At 40.1% G+C, this 19,677-nt stretch overlaps 1 protein-coding gene across 1 annotated transcript in view; it reads right to left on the minus strand.

Annotated features, from left to right (window-relative positions):
* SUSD4 (sushi domain containing 4) overlaps positions 1–19,677 on the minus strand; it is a 68,759-nt gene that overhangs the window by 26,836 nt on the left and 22,246 nt on the right. The window contains exon 2 of the mRNA XM_052678273.1: positions 3,347–3,559. Coding sequence (XP_052534233.1) covers positions 3,347–3,559 — 213 coding nt within the window. The remainder of the gene's footprint in view (positions 1–3,346; positions 3,560–19,677) is intronic.

A 19,677-nucleotide genomic window follows, 5' to 3' on the forward strand; every position in this document is an offset into this window, starting at 1 on the left:
TTAGCTGAACCCAAACTCCTGAAATTAACTTAAAATCAACTGCAAAGTACTGAACGTTTTACTATTCGGGCTCAGATGGCAGTGTTTGACCTTTATATGTACCATATGGCACCAGAAGCATGGAGTTTATACTCCAGTAGCCATGGCAATCAGCCTCTGCCTTAACTGGGTGAATGTCATACAATGCTTGTTTCACCCTGCGACAGGTCAGTGACAAATGTTAAAATATTAACTTCCTATTTCAGCAGCAGCTGTTATAAATTTCAAAATTCTTTTCACATGCCATTATAGAATTTCTGCAATGAAGACTTCTATCTACATCATAGATAAAACATAGGGTAAATTACAGAATAGCTTAGGTTGGAAAGGACCCTAAAACCCCCGGGGCCCCACCCCCAGCCATGGCCAGGGCTGCCACCTCAGCACAGTCTGCCCAGGGCCCCATCCAACTTGGCCTGGAGCACCTCCAGGGACGGGGCATCACAGCTTCTCTGGGCAGCCTGTTCCCACAAACACTGTTCTAACTGCTCCTTGACTGCTCTGCTCCTGTGCCACGCTCCTATGCTCCCTACCTTCCCATCATGCTCCTTCCTCATGATTCTGGTCCTGGTAAACACAAGAACCACACTGAAAAGTACTTCAATAAATGGGCAGGTCCCATGAATTGCCACAGAACCTTTGCTTAGTATTTCTTCCGAGTCACTGGTTATATTATGCATTGGAAAGAAGAATTATTTTTTTTTTTCCCTAGCTAAATTCTAAGATTGTTCTAACAATACCTGAGGGAAGCACCATTAATCAGGAAAGCACTTAGGCACTTGCCTCACTAAATCCCGTATCAGGGTCCTACTCTTCACTCTAAATAATAAAAAGTATTTTTCTGTATGCTTAATTTTGGAAATAGAACTTTAAGAGGACTAATCACATAATTACAGCTATGCTCAAGTTTAAGTGCTTTGCTTGATCAGAGCACTGGCTTGCAATCGTTTTTAAGTGTTCTGTGCTGAAAAGTAATGATTATCTCCTAAGCACCTGTTGTCACATCATCCATCACGTTCTTATCTTCCAGTTTCTTTCTTTTTAAAAACCAGTTGGAGGAAATTTTGATCACAGTGATATTAGTGTCAGCTCTGCTGTTGAAGGCATTGTGATCTGAAACTTCTTTCACAGATTTCCATAGATTTGGACTGTTGGGGCTGGAAGAGGTCTCAGTATTCAGTAAAGCACTTAATATTCAATAAAACAGGTCAATGCTTATTTAAATAATGTGGATGGTACAGGTGCTATTTCAAAATTACTATTATGGTAATTCCATTACTATTTTTTTTGTGGTCTGTAAAAAGATCATACTATGTGATACAGTGGTGAACACCAATATCTAAACACATCAGTGCCTTGCTACTCTTTCCCTTCTTTCAATAGCTTAATTGTATCTGTGGCTACACGGCTTGAGGACATTATTTTCAACAGGAATGTGTATTATTAGCGAGGCTAATAACTTGTGCATGTTTTGGTTGCGTGCTGCACTAGTTTTGACATTAAACACAGCTCCAAATGATTCCGTGACTTGTGCCAGGGTTTCATCCTATCTACATATGTACTTGAGGCCTAGATATCAAAGTTCCTCAGCCAGCACCATCTGATAAAATGACCACCACTCCCTTTCTTCTTATGAAGTTAATTTCTATCAGCTATGACCTATGAATTTCTTCAAACTTGCATATAATTTCAACATTGAAAATCAGGTAAAATCTGCTGAGTGCTGTGGGTAGAGTGATTTAACACAGAATATTGTTTGCACTGCACAGCCAGCTCCCTCTTGATATCAGCAGTCATAGTTGTCATTTGGACTTGCTCCCATAATTTACCCCTAAACTCAAGGGGTATAGAGTCTATACTACAATCTATTTCCTGTACATTAAATCTCATTTGAAAGCAGATCCAAGTCTTTATGTGGTGCCACAATCACCACACTGATAATCTATCCTAGAAGAGTTTGCATGGGCCATAATTCTGCTAAATGTTTCAGAAGTTCTCAGTATCATTCCTGCTAAGACCACTGCATTGTAGCTCCACAAAGCCACTGAAGAGCCGTTCTGTCTGGAAGATAAGCTGACCCGTGTCTCCCATTTCCGGTTCCATCTGTGGCTGCTCCACCAGTTAGGATCCGTGCTGTTCAGTCACTCTTAGGTTCATTTTCCTTTGATCACCCTCAAAACAGACAGCACATTATCATACAATTTATGAGCTGGTGCTACTAGCCTGACTGCCTTTATGTTCTACATACTAATTGTAATCTCAGTGCATATCAAAAGAGAGCTCAAGATTGCATCCCTCATGACTCTGTTGCCTATGGCATATTTTACCAAGACCTCTACTTGGCCAACTGGACAGCTACCTGAGAAACTATGGACTACTCGCCAATTATTTCTGGCTGCTCTCCCCAGTAGTTCCTGCATCACATTGACAGGACCATCCACCTTGAAATCAGTGAAGCAATTGCTGATGTCTTCAATGGAAAGACAACAGTAAAATGTGCACACTTGATTTAACTAACACTTTTCATGTCTGTTGATTTTAATAGCTCTGTTGATCAAAATAATTCAACATAAAGAACAAGTTATAGCTTTAATATACTTAGTGGAATAAATACGCTGCTTGGGGGGTATTTTTGGCCAAAATTTATATTTATGATATTCATATTAATCCCGCTTCTAAAAATTCCTGGAAGAAGAGAGTAATTTAATGCCCTAATTAGTTAAAACCAAATACAAATTCAAAAATGCACTGCAATAAAAATAAGTCGTTTTATGCATAATAGTCTGATTTATCTCAAAGTAAACTTCTACAGTGACTTTAAATTTTTGCATTTCATGCATATTTGATTTTCTGACTTGAATCATGCACACGCCATAAAACACAATTGTTTAAAACTCCTGATTAGCAGGAACAGTGGCAATGGAAGTTAATTATATTTTCCTAGTAAGATATTACAGAAAGAAGTATTAAGTAGGCAGTTTTAACAAGTAGCTATAAACACTTTACTGATAAGAGGTTGTTTTCTTATTTCTCTCTGCACTGATTTGTAACTGGGTAGAAGGATTACTTTTTTTCCTTGAGATTCCTTTATGTCCCTTTCAACACATAGGCACACACACAGAACCTCTCACAGTACAAACTTAACAGAGGAATGGTGATTACAGATGAGAAACTCCAGTATGTATCAAATAAGATCCAATAAAATGGACTCCAGCCTGTTGTGGTTTGTGCTGAGACACAAGGACAAGGTACACATACAAATGAGAAGCACTAACACTGGTGAATTGCTTTAAGAAAACTGACTTACCTTCTTGTAGGCACACAGGTTTATCACTTGGTTTCCAGCTCAGGGAGCCATTAAAGTGTCTCACACAAAGTTTTTTTGAAGTACCATTAAGCCTGTATCCTTCTTGGCAATGAAACCGGACTACCACGCTTTCAAAGAAAACACCTGCACTGGGAGTCTTGTATCCGTGTTCAGGAGCTCCAGGATCCGCACAAGCTTGTAGATCATCAAACCCTAAGTCAGACAAAGATAGAATCAAACTGTGTTCATGCAGCCGTAATCACACCTTGTCTAGGTTTCCCCATTAGTTAATCTCCCCATTAATGTTCATTATCAACCATATATGGGTACTGGGTGCTCCAGACTCGGGAGAGGACCAGCCTCCAGCCACAGGACAAATACACGGGGGACAGAAATATTTCTGTCCTGTCAGGTAACTATGGAGAAATCAAGAGCAAGCACATTCCTCAACAGCTGACCTATACAGAAATTAAGCACCGACTCAATCTACCTGTGGGGACAGCACACTAACGTATCTGTAATTATTCCTGGGGTCTATTGGGTTCTAGAGGCCTTGTACTATTATTGGAAAGAATAATAACGTGCCAGAAGCAGAGTGGAAGAGGAAATAAAGAAAAGGGTATGAAGCCTAACTGCATCATGCATTTAAACAGAATTTAAGCTGCTAGGTACAGGGAGATTTCTAGGTGTACAGGACATCCACCAAAGGGATAAAAGACACTCTAATGCTAGAGATATGCGTTTTCCCTATGAATCTGCTCTGGTGGCCCCACTAAACTCTTAAAACACTTTTATGAGAGTGCTGTATTACAGCATTCATGCCAGAAGGGATTTTGTAAAGCCATTTATATCCATAAAACTAACTGTAAAATAACAAACAAAAAGCCAACAGTTGCAATCATTAAATGTGACTGTTTATCACTTAATCAAACCTATTTCAACATCATTTGCATAAAGTGAGGCTTTTTTTTTTTTAACTGCAAACTAGCCATGGTTTATCACAGTACTGAACAAGTACTGCATACTGAAAGCGCAAAAGAGTTTTGCAGCAGAAACAGCAGGGGGGCAATTAATGCTGATGGGAGAGGTGCTTGAAAAACTCATAAATCATCACATTTTGTCTTTAATGTTTTAGCACTGGAAAGCCTCAGCTACTTCCTGTGTGATAAGCACAAAGTGCCTCTGTCATACAGTCAGGGACAATTAAGGTATTACAATAGAAGACTTTTCAAAACAAATCTGTTTCCCAAACCACTGAAAGGCTCAGAAGAGCCACGAGAAGGCATGGCATTTTCCTGATTACATCCCATGGGTCAAGGTCCCTGTATTGAACTCTCCCAACAGGCTCCCATTTCCAAAAAGTGATTTGAGAGCAGGATGGCCAGAGCCCAGGACAAATGCCGACATCCATGCAGTCATGCCCAACCTCCAGCCTCTGCAGTGCTCACATATCAGTGGCACTTCAAAAAAGGAGATGCCACTGGCATTCTCTCTCTTCGTACTGCTGAGCCAACACAAAAGGAACAGAGAATCTTGCAATAGCTTGGGCTGGAGAGGATCCTAGAGCCCACCCAGCCCCAACACCCAGGTGCAGGCAGGGTTGCCACCCCCCAACTCAGCTGCCCAGGACCCCATCCAACTTGCCCTGGAGCACCTCCAGGGATATGGCATCACAGCTCTCTGGGCAGCTGGGCCAGGGCCTCATAACCATCTGAGTAAGGAATTTCTTGATCATCTGCTCTTAGCCAGTTTTACTCTTCCATGCAGTGAAGTTTATCACAAGGAGAAATTGGTTAGTGCAATAGCCAAGTGGAAAAGATTTCTGAAGTTCAAGTCTATTCATCTGCCACATGGCTCAAAATTTCCAGTGCAAATCATCTAAGACTCTATAGTTTGCTAACATGACAAGCAAGGAGAAATACAGTCATGAGATTACATACTGTAGATAATACCTAATAATAGAGGAGGGCTGTCCATTCTTACTGGAGATTAAAAAGAAGACTCTTATTTTTCAAGCACCAAACTTACATCATTCAATAAAGTCAGCAATGATCTTGATTAATTTTCCATTAAGCAAAAGAATAATATGACCTTGTTACAGTTAGAAAGATTAGTACAGTGGAAAGGCAAAAGGACAAACATGAAAGGAATGTTTGCTCGTCTCCAAAGATCTAGGCTCATGGGGAAAAACTACACAAGAAAGAGATCTCCAACCAGAGATCCTTCCCAGTGGGGGGGGGGGGGGGGTCAGCCCTTAAATTAATTCTCAGAGGTGCAGCCTGGCTCCACCCTTCCAGTCACCCAGCCAAATAGCCTTCACCTGTGCTCCAAGGTCTGACCTGATTCTTTCCCAGGTGCTCAATCAGTGGTTCAGGCTGAAACTCAACAGTTCCATACAGATATATAGTTCAATTTTGTTACTTTGGACACCTCCGAGATTGTAGTCAGGTAAAGAATATTATAGCCTGCCTTGAAATACACACATTTTCTTATTAACTGCATCAAAGTACATAAATTGCTAACTGTTAAGCCTCAGAAAAAAAGGGGAGGGGAGGGGAGGGGAGAGGAGAGGAGAGAGAATGATGCTGGGGTCACGTACAGTCTGCAGGATATAAAAATTAGTCAAGCTTATTCCTTAGTTTTCATTAAGTCAAATATGCAAAGTTAGAGACAGTGGGATTGTCAGCACAAAACTCAACACAGAAAGCAAGAACATTCTTCTCCCCCATGCAGCTCAATTCAGTGACCCTGCTGTCATTTCTCTGGTGACCTTTAACAAGCAAAGATTTTCATTCATTTTGCAAGTAAGTTGAATTGAGCAGTCTGGGAGCAGAAAATGCAATGCCCAGAGGGCACTCCTGGGAGGAAACTGGAATATGGAAAGAAAAATTAATTTCTGTATCCCTAGTTTATACAAACCCAGCAGTGAGCTTATTCAGCCACTGAATGAGATATGACACAAGGAAGCAGCACAGGATCACTGCTTCCATGCAGTACTTCCATTGCTTGTTCCTGAAGAGAGGAAGAAGTTTCAAGAAATAGCCACATAGGTTGACTGTACAAGCAATACAGCGTGCTAACTAGTTCAACAACTTATTTATCTGAGAGTTAAGTCTCAGTGTTTTCTACTTTAGGTCTGAATCTTCTGGTACAATATTCAAGAACAGCAATGCTAAAACACTCCTGAGAACTGCAGTCTTCCAGTTGACCTCAATGAATCAGAGCTGGACTCTTTACATGACAATAATTTCTATATAATATAACCTTATTTTGCTAAAATCAATCTTATGCTGTCAAAAATGAGTGAACACAGAATGAATGGTACAGTAAGTATTCTCGTCTTGTCATCTTTGATTTCTTTCCCTTATCAAAGCTATGTTTCTAGAAGCAGCTACTCAAAATTGTGGTACAGTATTTTATTCAATGAAAGGAGCAGTATCATGTCACAGACTGGACATCTGTTGCTTTGGTCATTTTAGAACCTGAATAAATCAGACAAAAAGTGTTTTCAGCCAGAGCTGTAAGATAAATCTTGGGAAAGAACCATAAAAATCTCATAAATGGGAAAGCTACGGTTATAGCAGGAAGGTGTTATCTAGCAGGAAAGAGTATATCAAATAAGTTTTAAAATAAGTTAGAATGACAGTGAATTCTATTTCTTTACAAACCCTTCAATGAGTCACTGGGGATGAAAAGAATAAATTTTACTTTGTCTCCTGTACTGTTTTCATGGTTAGAAAAAGGAAAAAAGGGATTATCAGCGTCTGCTACTAAAAAATATACAGAACACCTATCAATTAAAGCAGTCAATTTCCATAGTATCTACAACAGCAAAAAATTTAGAAACTTCAGCAGCTATCTTCAAAATCAACATGGCGTCACCAGCACCAATATTATGGGATGCTATTGCATGGCATTAAATCCCTTAGTTAAATTAATCTAACTAGAAGACTTTCTGTATCATGGCACCCTTAAGGAATACTCCTTAAAATACAACAAGCAATAACACTTTCTGATGAGGCTCAGGAATATGCAAATTCATCATTACCAGCACAGCATGTAGTTGGTACAGAATGTACTTTGGTTGTGGTATTTATTGTATTTGTACTGCTGGACCATCACAAAGCTTTTAACCTGGATAGAGTGGAGGTATTTTATATGGGTTTTTGTTTTACCTTACATACTTGCTGTTGTTTCCCAGACAAAAATTATGACAAATGAATCAGAAGACCAAAAAAAAAGCAGTGCTTTCCTTGGGGTGTAAAACAGTTACAGTCCATCTGAATGATGTGTATTGCTGGAATCCTGCACTGTATGTTCTCTCACATACAATGGTTCATCTTGTCTCTGGATGAAAAGCCTGAAATATCAGAAGGCAGTTATCTGAAAAATACCAGAAGTTCCCAAATCCTGTTCAGTTCTGAATTAAAGTAACAGCTCCTCATACTAATGGATCTCAATCTGCAAATTCATACAGCGTGCTCTCACGTCAGCTCAGAGTCTCAAGAAAATATTCTGATCAGACGTTCAATGTGAGTATCTCCATTAACAGACTATTCCTTTGGAAAACAGACTTTTATGAAGTCTGTAAACTGACAAATTGTTCAATGACAAATACAGCTATTCCTGTTCCTGGTGCTAGGGTAATGCAAACACACTTCACCACATTCGTATGTCAGTGAGCAGCTTGCTGTGTCTGAAGTGAGCTGCAAAGACAGCCACTCTCCATTGCTAGAAGTCAAGTGAACAGAAAGGCAAGGGGTAAATTACGCCCCTGTAGTCACATGGGATGGTCGTATCACAGCTGAATTTCAGATATGCCTGAAATAAACCAGGAGAAAGAATCCTTCCTTTTCTCTGCACTTCCCAGAATCTTTTTCTCAATTTCCACACTTGTCTTCCTCATTTCCCTCTCCCCTCATCGCCAAATCTTACTGCGTTCTGTAAATTCATGCTGCTGCTCAGGTGATTTCCAATCAAGATTTGATGCATTTCTGTGCCTGCAAAGCTGCTGTATGGCAATTCACTGAAAAACTGCCGATGTTGTTACCTCAGAAATGGCTGCACTTGCTCTTGAGAGACATCACTCTCATTTCAGTTTGTTACACACACACAATGAAGGGTGTGTATACACAATGTATGATAATATTAAAGATATGGCCTGCTTTCTGCATTTGTCTTCAGCTGTGACAGTATGATGGAAACAGGCTTTTCATGCACCAACACCAGGACCTGGGCTCCCTCCATCACCAAATTCTATTTCAGAGGCAGCAGAGGGATTCTGAGGCTTTGCAGCTTGTGGCAGGACCAGACTGCCTACACACACACTTTGTAAGGAGCCTGCAAACATGGCAGAAGCAGGTTATCTTAGGCCAGCTCACAGTAAAAAGCCTTATTAGGACTAAAGCAGAAAGGCCACCAGAGCAAACGCGCCGAGGGCTTCCTCGTCTCATACAAAGGAAAAGTCATTTTCATCCCTTTAACAGTTTCTGCCTGCTCCTGTGAAAGCCATGCAGGCACAGCGTTTTGTGCCTTTGGCTGTTTATGCTTCCTTGTGGCTGGTGATGTTAATTGAGCAATCCACATACCACTGTAACAAGGAAAGGAAGGATGTGCTCAGAGTAACATCTAGCCTTCCAAGTGAAATGAAATTATAAACCTGTAATTTCATTAGTGAAATGCCTGTGAAAATCTAAACTCTCTTTAATCCCTTAAGGGTCACTAATGCCTAAGCTTCCCTGAGGCTTCAGCTGCCTCAAAAAACCCTGCCCTGTTTAAGATGTGAATCACAGCCTCACTGCCATCCTTGCAGAAAGCTCCCAACCTCAGCATGGTTGGATATCCCTTCTCACTTGGCTGAGTTTCATCCAAGGCAGCACAACAAGCTGCTGGAAGAAAGGGAGATGTTCAAATTATCGAGGAGAAACAGAACAGCAAATAAGAGTTCCAGGGGTGGGTACTTGGCGTAAGCCACAAGTTTTACCTATACAATCAAGAAGATCATTAAGCTCTATTTTTCTTTGAATAAGCCAGAAGTGTAAGCAGAAAAATAAGCAAGTCACTATGTAATACACTTCAGAGGCACAAAAACATCCATGTACAACAACAACAACAAAAGAGAATGTGCATGCCATGCAAACAGCAACAAGTTCCAAGACAGGCAATCCACCACCAAAAAGGCTGAAAGGCTACCTCATTCACAATGGCCCACTATTCTTATTATTCCACTTAATGTCATCTTCTCCTCCAATCTGAGTTCTTCAAGCAACTCCAAACCAACTCACCACCTAACCCTTGCAGCTTCTAACTAAGACCAGAGGAGGTCCCAGTGCTCCCACATGTACTTCACCCAAGGGGCCCTGCACATCATGCTGGGTGTCTGTGCCACCACTTGGTAATGCTTGCTTTGTGCCAAGGGGACACACTGGATCCTTCCTCCTAATGAGGGTGGCAGCCCACAGCCACTCCTGCACAGTCCTATTGGAGGAATAGCTGAAAAGAAGCAGTCGCTCAGAGATGCTCTCAAGAGCCACAGTCAACCTCAAAATCCCTTCTCAGGCATGACATGTCCTTGGGCACTTCTGTGTTAAATCAAACTGACGTATCCCTGGAAACCCTCAAGACTGCTGCACCCTCCACGGAGGGCACAGGAAAGGGAAGGTGAGGAGATGGAGCCAGGACAAACTGGCCACAGGTGATGGGAAGGGTTTTCCAGGAGTCACATCAGAACTCCTTCTGGTCAGGACACCCACCAGTAGGAAAAGGGAAGGATCTGCATTCAAGCCACTGCATCAATGACAGCAGATGCAATAGCAGCATCTTGATTTCAGGGGTCATGCCTCCAATTAGATACTCCAATTAGACACTCCAATTACACTTAAGAACTCAGGGAAGATAGCACACCCCAACTGTGTCTACCAGTGTAGGGCAGCAGGGAACAAGCTAAATTTTCTGTCAGTGGAGGTGATGACAATTTATATGTAGTTTTGTATGCGAACCTTGATACAGGATTTGTTACTTGCACATGAGGCTAATACACATGGGAAAAAAAAAAAAAACAACATTAAAAATTGCTGGAAAAGGAAGAAGGTGTAGAATTAAATTTGCAGAGCGCTTTAGTTTCTTTTTGAAAATGAGTTGCTTCTTATTAATATCTTAAACAGTATAGGCCTGTCCTTTTAATCATATCTACTCCTTAAAATTAATATAGCTGTGTCATCTTTGTAAATAAGCATTTCATTTATAATGCAGGAAGCACTTGTTGTTTCCAGCCTTTGTAACCTCACAACTCTGGCTGCATAATTTATGAATCCTTACGAAATGTCACATGCAAGTCTGTGATCTTCTGAACCTAGCATCACTTAAATAAAACAGAATAAAGCGGAAATTAAATCAGCCCATGGTTCTATTGACAAAGCCAAGCTCTTCCCACCATAATTTATTTTGCTTGCAGAAAGTTATCATTGCTCTCCTGGTGTGTGTCAGGGTGAATAAAAGCCAACTTATCAGAGAAGGAATACCACAACGTCCAAGACTCCTATATTGCTATTTAGCTCTGGAATAATTTAGAATGGCGGCACACTGCGGCCCAACCTGAGGCTTGTTCCACTCAAGCATTAAGCAGAAATAACTGAAAATCTGAAACCAGGGCCTGCTCAACTTTCTGCAGATATAAAGTAAATCATCTTCTTCGTTTCCATTCATCCAGTTAGTTCAGTTTAATGATTGCTTCTATTCAAGCTGCAATGTCTAGCAAGACTTCAGAAAGTATGAAACTGGATTTTTCTTTTCTATGCTGTGAAAAAGAACCAGGCAAAAATGAGTGACTCCTTCTAGCTCACTTCCTTTTTTTTTTTTTTTTTACAGATAATACTTCAGGTTTCTAACTGAATTTTAAATATAGGATGTGCTTACATAAACTTGTTTTTGTGCGTGTTTACCACACAGATTAATTTTAACTCCTTCAAAATGGTTATTCTTCCAAATGCTTTTTCCACACTTTTTATCTGAATTCTGAACATCTCTGAGTTGTGGCTTCAGACAAACATGCTTTGACATGGGTGATGAGTTTTCTAAACAATCTGATTAAAAAAAAATCAATCAAAATCGTCCACCATAATAAAACCAAGGATGCGGTAAATGCACATTAAGCTCTACCTCTCCTTCAACAAACAAGCACGTATCTAACACATCCTCCTATTCAGCTTAAGGAACCGTAATAAAGATAACACTTGCCAACATGTGTTTATTTCCTAGTGACCAAGAAGAACCATCATAAGGAATGAAACAAGTAAAAATTAAAAATATGACGCATTAATGTATTTTCAGGCCAAGATTTCCTTTTTACTGATTTAAATGTATAGGCGAGCTCATTATTTTGATTTAAATCAACCAACCCCACTTGTATTTTGTTCCTCACGTGTAACGCTTTATATATTATATGTCTAACGATTTCATTAGAGTTGCAATATTGTCAATGTGGGAATCCAGCCTTAGGTCACTCAACAGGATTAAGAACAGCACAGAAAGCTACTAATAAAAAGTGCCAAATAAAATAAAGCTATGCTTCCATAATTTTAAGAATGTTATTGGCCAGAGGTGTTTTTCAGTATCTAGGCACTGCTATTTATCAGTTCCCTATGTTTCGTATTCTGGGAAAAATTAATTACCTTTACCAAGGGTTGGTTTAAACATTTTTAGTCTAGACATGCATCCCTTAGGAAATACAGCAAAACAAATAAACAAAAAACAAACAAACAAACAAAAAACCAACAAATTAATCATGAGCTAGTTACTATTGTAATATTTCTCTTAGGCCAACAGCATACAAGATTATTCATCATTGCGAATCTGAAGTAATGATATGTCACTTACAGATTCCACAGAGATCCTTGACTCTGTAAGATGCAATAATCAAATATACAGCCACATGATTTTGGGTTGATATTTATTTTCTAATCAGTTACACACTTCCCTATATAGCGTCACATGTTTACTGCATGCACTAGTATGGTAATTCAACAATTTTTGCATTTCAGCTGTGTAACTGAAATTGATTGTACACTTTCCTCCCCAAGAACAGAATTTCATATAGAGACAATCAGAATTAATGTGCGAATATTATAATTATTGTAACTTTTTAACAAAGTGCACAGTAGAGAAGACTGGGCGACAGGGGATTTAAAAGCTGGTACATGATGCAGGAGAGTAGGCAGACAATAATTCCAGCTTTTGCACTTGATTCCTCATCATAAGTTCTCCGATGCTTCTGTATACTCTGACAGCTCTTATGCCCTACAGTGTTTTATTCTGTATGCACCTATCCATGAAACTGTGACCTTTCCTCTTAGATGTGAACTGCATCACAGTCATCTATTCTTTATTTGCATTTTCCTCCTCTTTTGAATGTGACCTATTTGAGAAATAACTGGAAGACTGCAACAGTGCAGAGCTCGTCTGCTTGGCTTTTGAGAAGGGCTGAACAATAAATCACTAAACAGGCAAGAAGTGGATACACTGCTTGCAGGCTAATTTTGGTAAGCCATGGTTCTGCTCATCCAATACATATCTTACAAGTGAGGACTGCCATGTTGCCTTTCAACTTTGTTCCAGATCACACAGTAAAGCACTTCTACTCAAATAGGGTTTCTACAAATATAATATCCAGGGGGAAAAAATACACTGACTGATTTTGGTCCCAACAAGGACTCAAGGAGAACTCCTGATTTCTTTCTATGCTGAAAAGTGAACTTACATGCCTATGTTTTGCCAATACTGTTAGCATTAGGCACAGGTTTAAGTTTATTGTTTCCCTTCACGAGAATAATAACAAGATTTCTTGTTATTTTGACAAAGCAAGACAAAACCACCAAATTGTATAGAAAGGAAGAAGCACGGGTAATTAAGCACTGTCATTATACTGAACCAGTTGTTACTTACAATTATTCATTTTAAATGCCCTGTCCTGTGAGTTATTCTGTCCATAGTGCAAAGACTGGAAAAATCAGAGGCAGGCTAAGATGATGCAGAAGCATATTTATTCCTTCCCTTTTGACTCAGAATTGTTTTCAACTCAATTCCTCAGTAAAGCGGAAAAACAACTCTAAAATTTGTTCCAGATACTGTTTAAACAGTTGGTTGGGAATGGGAGTATAGCAGCAGTTGCAGGGCTGTCTACAAAAATCCCCCTGTGTGCCTGATCATATTGCAGACACACTTATGGGCACCCTTCCCTCATCCCATTTGGGTGCCTCCACTCCTTTGCTGATACCAGTGGACTGAACTGGCTGGAAATGAGCCCTGCAAGATAAGATGTTGACTTTTCTCATTCTACTGGCCTTCTGAGCACTGTCAGCACATTGACAAGTGCAAGAGTGAAAACGCAGTAAGGAGCAATGAATAGGAAGTACTCTTTTGGGACATTCTCTGCTTAGATTGTCCCAGGCCAATAAATGAAACTGTACCATCATGATGTGACTTTGCTTATTGATATAATAAAGGTTATAGTTAGTAGAATCATACAATTATTACAGTCAAAAAAGACCACTAGGATCATCATGCTGACCCACCAACCAACCCTCACTATGCTCACTAACCATGTGCCTCAGTGCCACATCTCCATGACTCCTGAACACCTCAGCAATGGTGATTCCCCCACCTCCCTGGGCAGCCTGTGCCAATACATTACCAGTCTTTCTGAGAATAAATGTTTCCTAGTATCCTATCTGAACTTCTGCTGGTGCAACTTAAGGCCATTTCTTCTCACCCTGTTGCTGATACCTAGGAAAAGAGGCCAATCCCCACCTCACCACAACCTCCTTTATAGGCAGTTGCAAAGAGAGATAAGGTCTCCCCTGAACCCCCCCTTCTTCAGACTGAACCATTCCAGTTCCCTCAGCTGCTTATCGTAATACCTGTACTTCAGACCCTTCACACCATTGCTGCCCTTCTTTGGAAATGCAGTTATTAGTAATTAATAAGTAATTGTAATTAGTAATAATTGTTCAACTTTATTAATTATTATTATTATTATGAACAGTTCTCTAGATCCATCTTTTCCACCTACAGTTTTCCAGGCCTTCTCCACAGGGGGCCTTCTAAATTGTTTCAATGATAGATGTTACAGGCACATTCTCAATATTTGTAGCAAGGTTTTTAAGATGAAAATCTTACAAATCTCAAATCTTTGTGTGCAAAGAACGCTCTGGTCCAATATTTCCCCTTTCAACACAATCTGCTTTCTCTCTTGCCATTTTCTTATCAGTTCTGCAGTTCTTCTATTAATCCAAATCTTCACATAGAGTTTCCCTAGTGGCAGTTTACTAAAGTCAAGACAGACACTATCTGCTGCATTTTCCTTGCCTGAGAAACCAGCTGTCATCTCAAGAGATTAGCAGATTAATTTGACACAACCTTTATTTAACACATCTATGCTTTGTTTTGTTCTTAGTGTACCTGCAAGATTTTTAATTTCTATAACTTAGAAAAATTCTAAAATGCGGTGAATTGTTCAACTGGAGAGCACCAAGTTCTCTTTTCACAATCTCCCAGATTATAGAGATTTCCAATTTTGTTTTCATCTGTGGTTATTACAGATACTATCTTAGGGCACTGCTGGAAGTCATCCACTTTCAGCTATGCATATGACAACGAACTCAAGCAGAACAGGAGGAAGCCGAGGACAGAAGAGAAACTGGAGGAGGAACAGCAGGAGTGATTCAGTAAAGGCAGTGCTGAGACGCAGTGACATACAAAAATATGTTCCCTGGAAACTGGCTGGCAGCTGTTTGGATGGCACTACCACTAAGAGAGAAGAGAGAAAGAGATGTGAGAAGAAGCAGCAGCCTTAGAAGGGTTCCCAGTAAGGTAAACAGGGAGCTGGAGAGGAACAGGAGGGGTAAGAACCCTCAGCCACAGGCAGTGGAGCAAAGAGGAAGAGCAGCACACCAAAACAAGGTCTTCAGTGCCAGGAAGAAACTGAGAGGAGGTAGAACAATTCTGGAGGCTGTTAATACACTAGAAGAGCCCGCTCAAGAGTTAACAGCCTGTTCTTTGGAACAGAACAACCTGATGTGTTCTTTTGTTGTTCTATTTTTCGGTTTTGTTTGTTTTTCTGCTGAGACTTCCAAAAAACTACAATGTACTCTGCACTGACAACAGTGAAGTTGGGGCTGTCAGATGAAATCTAATGTCCTTTATATAATATACACAATCTGCTGGCAGGCACTTAAAAGACTAGGACTTACAGCATTCCTTTGCATGCATAGTAGGTAATGATGAGATATCTGATGCTCAAAATATTTACATAAAAGCCAATCTGAAAATCACATACACTGGTTAAATTTAAAGAATACAGGCATCTATGCTTCAGAAAGTAATCACATCCCTCCCAACCATGAAAATAGATTCTCATCATTTTGAAGGACTAGAGGAAGAGGAAGCTGTTATTTAATATTTTATGGTGCTATAAATTGACTAGCTGGGAGCTAGGAAAGGTCTGGAACTAGCAAAGAGATTATTCTTTGTTCTTATTCAAGGAATAAGAGTTTTAATCACACAAACAATGAATTTATTTAAAAGTCATCTTCCTCAATAGATATTAATTTGAGGATTTCTGAAGTTCCTCTTTCCCCTGAGGGTTAAATGGCTCTTTGCGGAGCAACAGCTGCAGCAAACCTAGTTAAAATAACAAGCATGCAGTACACAGATCCATACGTACATGCTCTGCTAGAAACAGGCAGCATACTCAGATTTATAAGCATGCCATTCCCCTAGGATGTCATAATTGTGTTTGTTCCTTTAATAACTTTAGGCTTCAGTGATCAGAATAAAAATTCTGTGCTGAAGTTAATGCTTCATCCTTAGTTCACCCCACTACCCTGAATTATGTAGTAAGCAGACTTAAATAAATGCAGGTGTCTGCCTCCCTCCTTACACCATAGACTCCAGCCACACACATGATGGGTTGCCTGATTTTATTTGGGGATTTTCTTTTCAAAGCTTAGATTGTTCTTACAAAATATTCGGCTCAGTCTTTTCTTTTTGTAATAATACCACAGACTTTCAAGTCTGCCTTCCAGTATCAGATGAATTGCAATCTTTACTAGTACAAGCAACATATTCTGGACTTGCAAAAACAGTTGAGTTATTTGGACATTTATGTTCTTCCTAATTATTATGTGTACACATCTCTAACTTTTTTCCACAGCCCAAAACAGAGTTAGTTAAGAAGCTCATTAAGTAGACATGGTCTTTCAGTACCTATTTTGGCTACAGTATGTCAATACCAATTTTAAGATAATAAATTATTTTTTACTCCTCTTATCAGTCTTCAAATCACTGTATAACCAAGACAGGTATGTATATTACCAATTTACATGAAGGGCGTTCAGTAAAACAGAGTCAGGACAAAAACAGCACAGGCTAATGGTGTGATGGTGAATAGGAAGCCTAGCTTCCATTCAGCCAGCACTCTATCCAACATGGTGACCATGTTAAGGTTAAATGACCAGAACTTGCCTACAAATACTGTTATCTTCATTTTCTGCCCACCTTTATTAAAAAAAAAATAAAATAAAAAAATAAAATAAAAAAAAATCTTTCTATCTGACACTGTCCTGAGCTTCATTTGAGAGTAGAAGTGAACTGCTTTAGGAAGTTAATATAATTTTAATATAATTTGTTCAGGCCTTATTGGGATAGACAAACCTTGCTCTATTCTGTACAAAATCCACGGGTACTTTTTGCCTCCAATAACTCAAAACAGTTTCATATTAAAATTCTCAACTTATCTGTAGAGGAAGCACACTGATGCAGTCCCAGCACCAGTTTCTTGACCATTCCCCGCTGCCTTCCAAAATTCTCCCTTAAAAACCTCCTTTCTTTCTTGCTGTTCTACTTGATAGAACTCATCCGCCATAAATTGGCATTCAGTGTATGGCATCATGATTGACTTTCTGGAGCTGCTAACACCTCCACTCTTAAGACAATCCTTACCAGGATCCTGAGGGCATTGGTAAAACCTAATGGCACTGATTGGTCTCACCTGGGATACCTGCCCATACCCTTTGCCTATGAACCAGGAGCTCAAAATAGCTCAGCCCTGGGCACCCAGGCTATCCTTGGTAATACTATTAGGTGTGCCTGTCTCTGGCCTCATCTTCCTGGGCCCATTTTGTAATCCCATCTCCTGGTGCCTTGACTGGATCTGGTTCATTCCCTGGTTGCATCTAAATAGTTGATAAGCACAATTCAGCACTCAGCTCTGCTCCTATGGAACCAAAGGGACTTTGTGGGACTGCATTGGTAAAGGAATGGTTATGGTGTGGTCACCCTCAGCTCATGGCTCCTTCTCTGTGGAAAGTCCCTCTGCACTCTGCCATTAGCCAGGACAAACGTGTCATCAGTTCCCTTCACTGCTTTCCCTTCTGTTTTTTTTTGTGAAGTCCAAGTTCCTCATCCTGTCCTCCCTATTCCCAGTTATTTCTGTGCCCTACCTTTCTTCTGGATTCTCCCCAGGATATACTTCAAGCTGCTTTGTTTTTTCTCAGGCTTGAATTTATCTTTTTATGCCACCTCCCCATCCTCCATTTCTCCCCAGGCATGTCACGTTGTCTTTTAAATCTCCTCTCAAAGCCCCACTTACATCATTTATTCTTTCTGGGTGCCAGACCCAGTTGCTTTCCCTTTAAGGGTTTTTATCTGTGAGGTCTTTGAGTTTAGGTTGTAAAATCCAAAGACAAGAAAACATCTTTCCACACTTGGTGGTCTCTTACATCGTTCTGCCCTCTCTGTGGCCTGAAAATTTTCAGCTTTTAATTAATTTTCTGCATTTCTCCACAGGCACCTTCTGGAATTTCTTCACTTGCTATTAATTTTCCATGAATACACTGCTCTACCCACAAACAGAGAGGCTGCCATTGATCTGATCTGCCTTACTGTCAAGATTAGAAATACCTGTTCCTGCTATGAAAAGAAGTATCTCTGCTCCTGATTTCTGACTCAAGCCATTTCGCAGCCCACATGCTGCTCACCAAAGGCACATCAATCACCACACATCAGGCAGCACTGACCTCCAAAACCACCCACAAGAGTTACCAGTTCCCACACTGACATGGTGCTGCATGGTGTGAAGTGTACACCTTGACCCAATGCTCTTTCCCACACGCAAGGCATGCCTGTCCTCCACACATTTAGACCTACTGTTCTCTTAAAACACAGCATCTTGCGTGCTGTCAGCAATTCACTGCTGGACAAAATTATAGGGAAAGGTAACATCATATTGTTCACTTAAAAGCCCAGATATTCCTCAGCTACAAGGATATGGACTACTGCCATCTACTATCCCGTGTTAAAATGGCCCAAACAGCAACCTGAATGCTTTGCTGTGTTAGGATTAGGCCTGACTCTGTGAGCACAACTGTACCCGTGTCCTGCTCAGAAAGATCCTGCACACCACATGCACACATACATGTTTGCACACATAAATATGTACTCTAGGCTTTAGCTTAAATGTACATCTTAAAACTCAGCATGTTTCCCATTCCATATATAAGATTATCCATACCATACACCACATGCACAATACAAAAGCATAGTTGAAAATGGAGTGAAGATGGAGGTCAAAGGATTGTAACCCATGGAAAAACTGAGGGAACTCTGATATATCTTCGAGCTTCTGTAAGTATAGCTTGCTTGAAACTGCAGTTTTTTCTTAGGTAGCAAGGGATGCTGTCTCAGCTCTATCAGCTGCTCTGCAAGGTATGGAGGAATTACAAGTAGAGATACACCAAGTTGGGATGAATGCATCATATAGTTGGAACTCATTTAAACAGTAATCAGGCAAACTCAGACTAACAGGCAAAAATCCCATCTTGTTACACTTCCTTTTGAAATATGGCATACTCAAATGAGGGACAAAATTGTTTTAGTGGAATTTATAACAGTAATGAAGAGTTACATTCTTTTTGTAATGACATTGTGTGATACATTTTCTCTTCTGGGAGTCAGATTCTGAAGTATTTTAATCTGTCTCAGCATTCTGCAAAACTGTGAAATCCTCATGAGTATCAGGCCTGTACATAACTCAGGTAATAACCTTCAATTACTGCTCCATTTTGGTTTTATTTACATAGTAGATACAAGACTTGTTGAAACTTGTATAAACCAGGAGGCCATCAGAAGAGATTTTTCCCTAATTCACAACTGTGTTGTCTGGGGACAGATAAGGATGGAGGGGAATAAGAGAATTACCAAGGTTGGAAAAGACCTCAAAGATCATCTAGTCCAACCATCTACCTACTGTCGATACTGACCACTGACCACGTCCCTCA

This window comes from Tympanuchus pallidicinctus, unplaced genomic scaffold (assembly GCF_026119805.1).
Source record: "Tympanuchus pallidicinctus isolate F22 unplaced genomic scaffold, pur_lepc_1.0 scaffold1, whole genome shotgun sequence".
Classification (NCBI taxonomy): domain Eukaryota; kingdom Metazoa; phylum Chordata; class Aves; order Galliformes; family Phasianidae; genus Tympanuchus; species Tympanuchus pallidicinctus.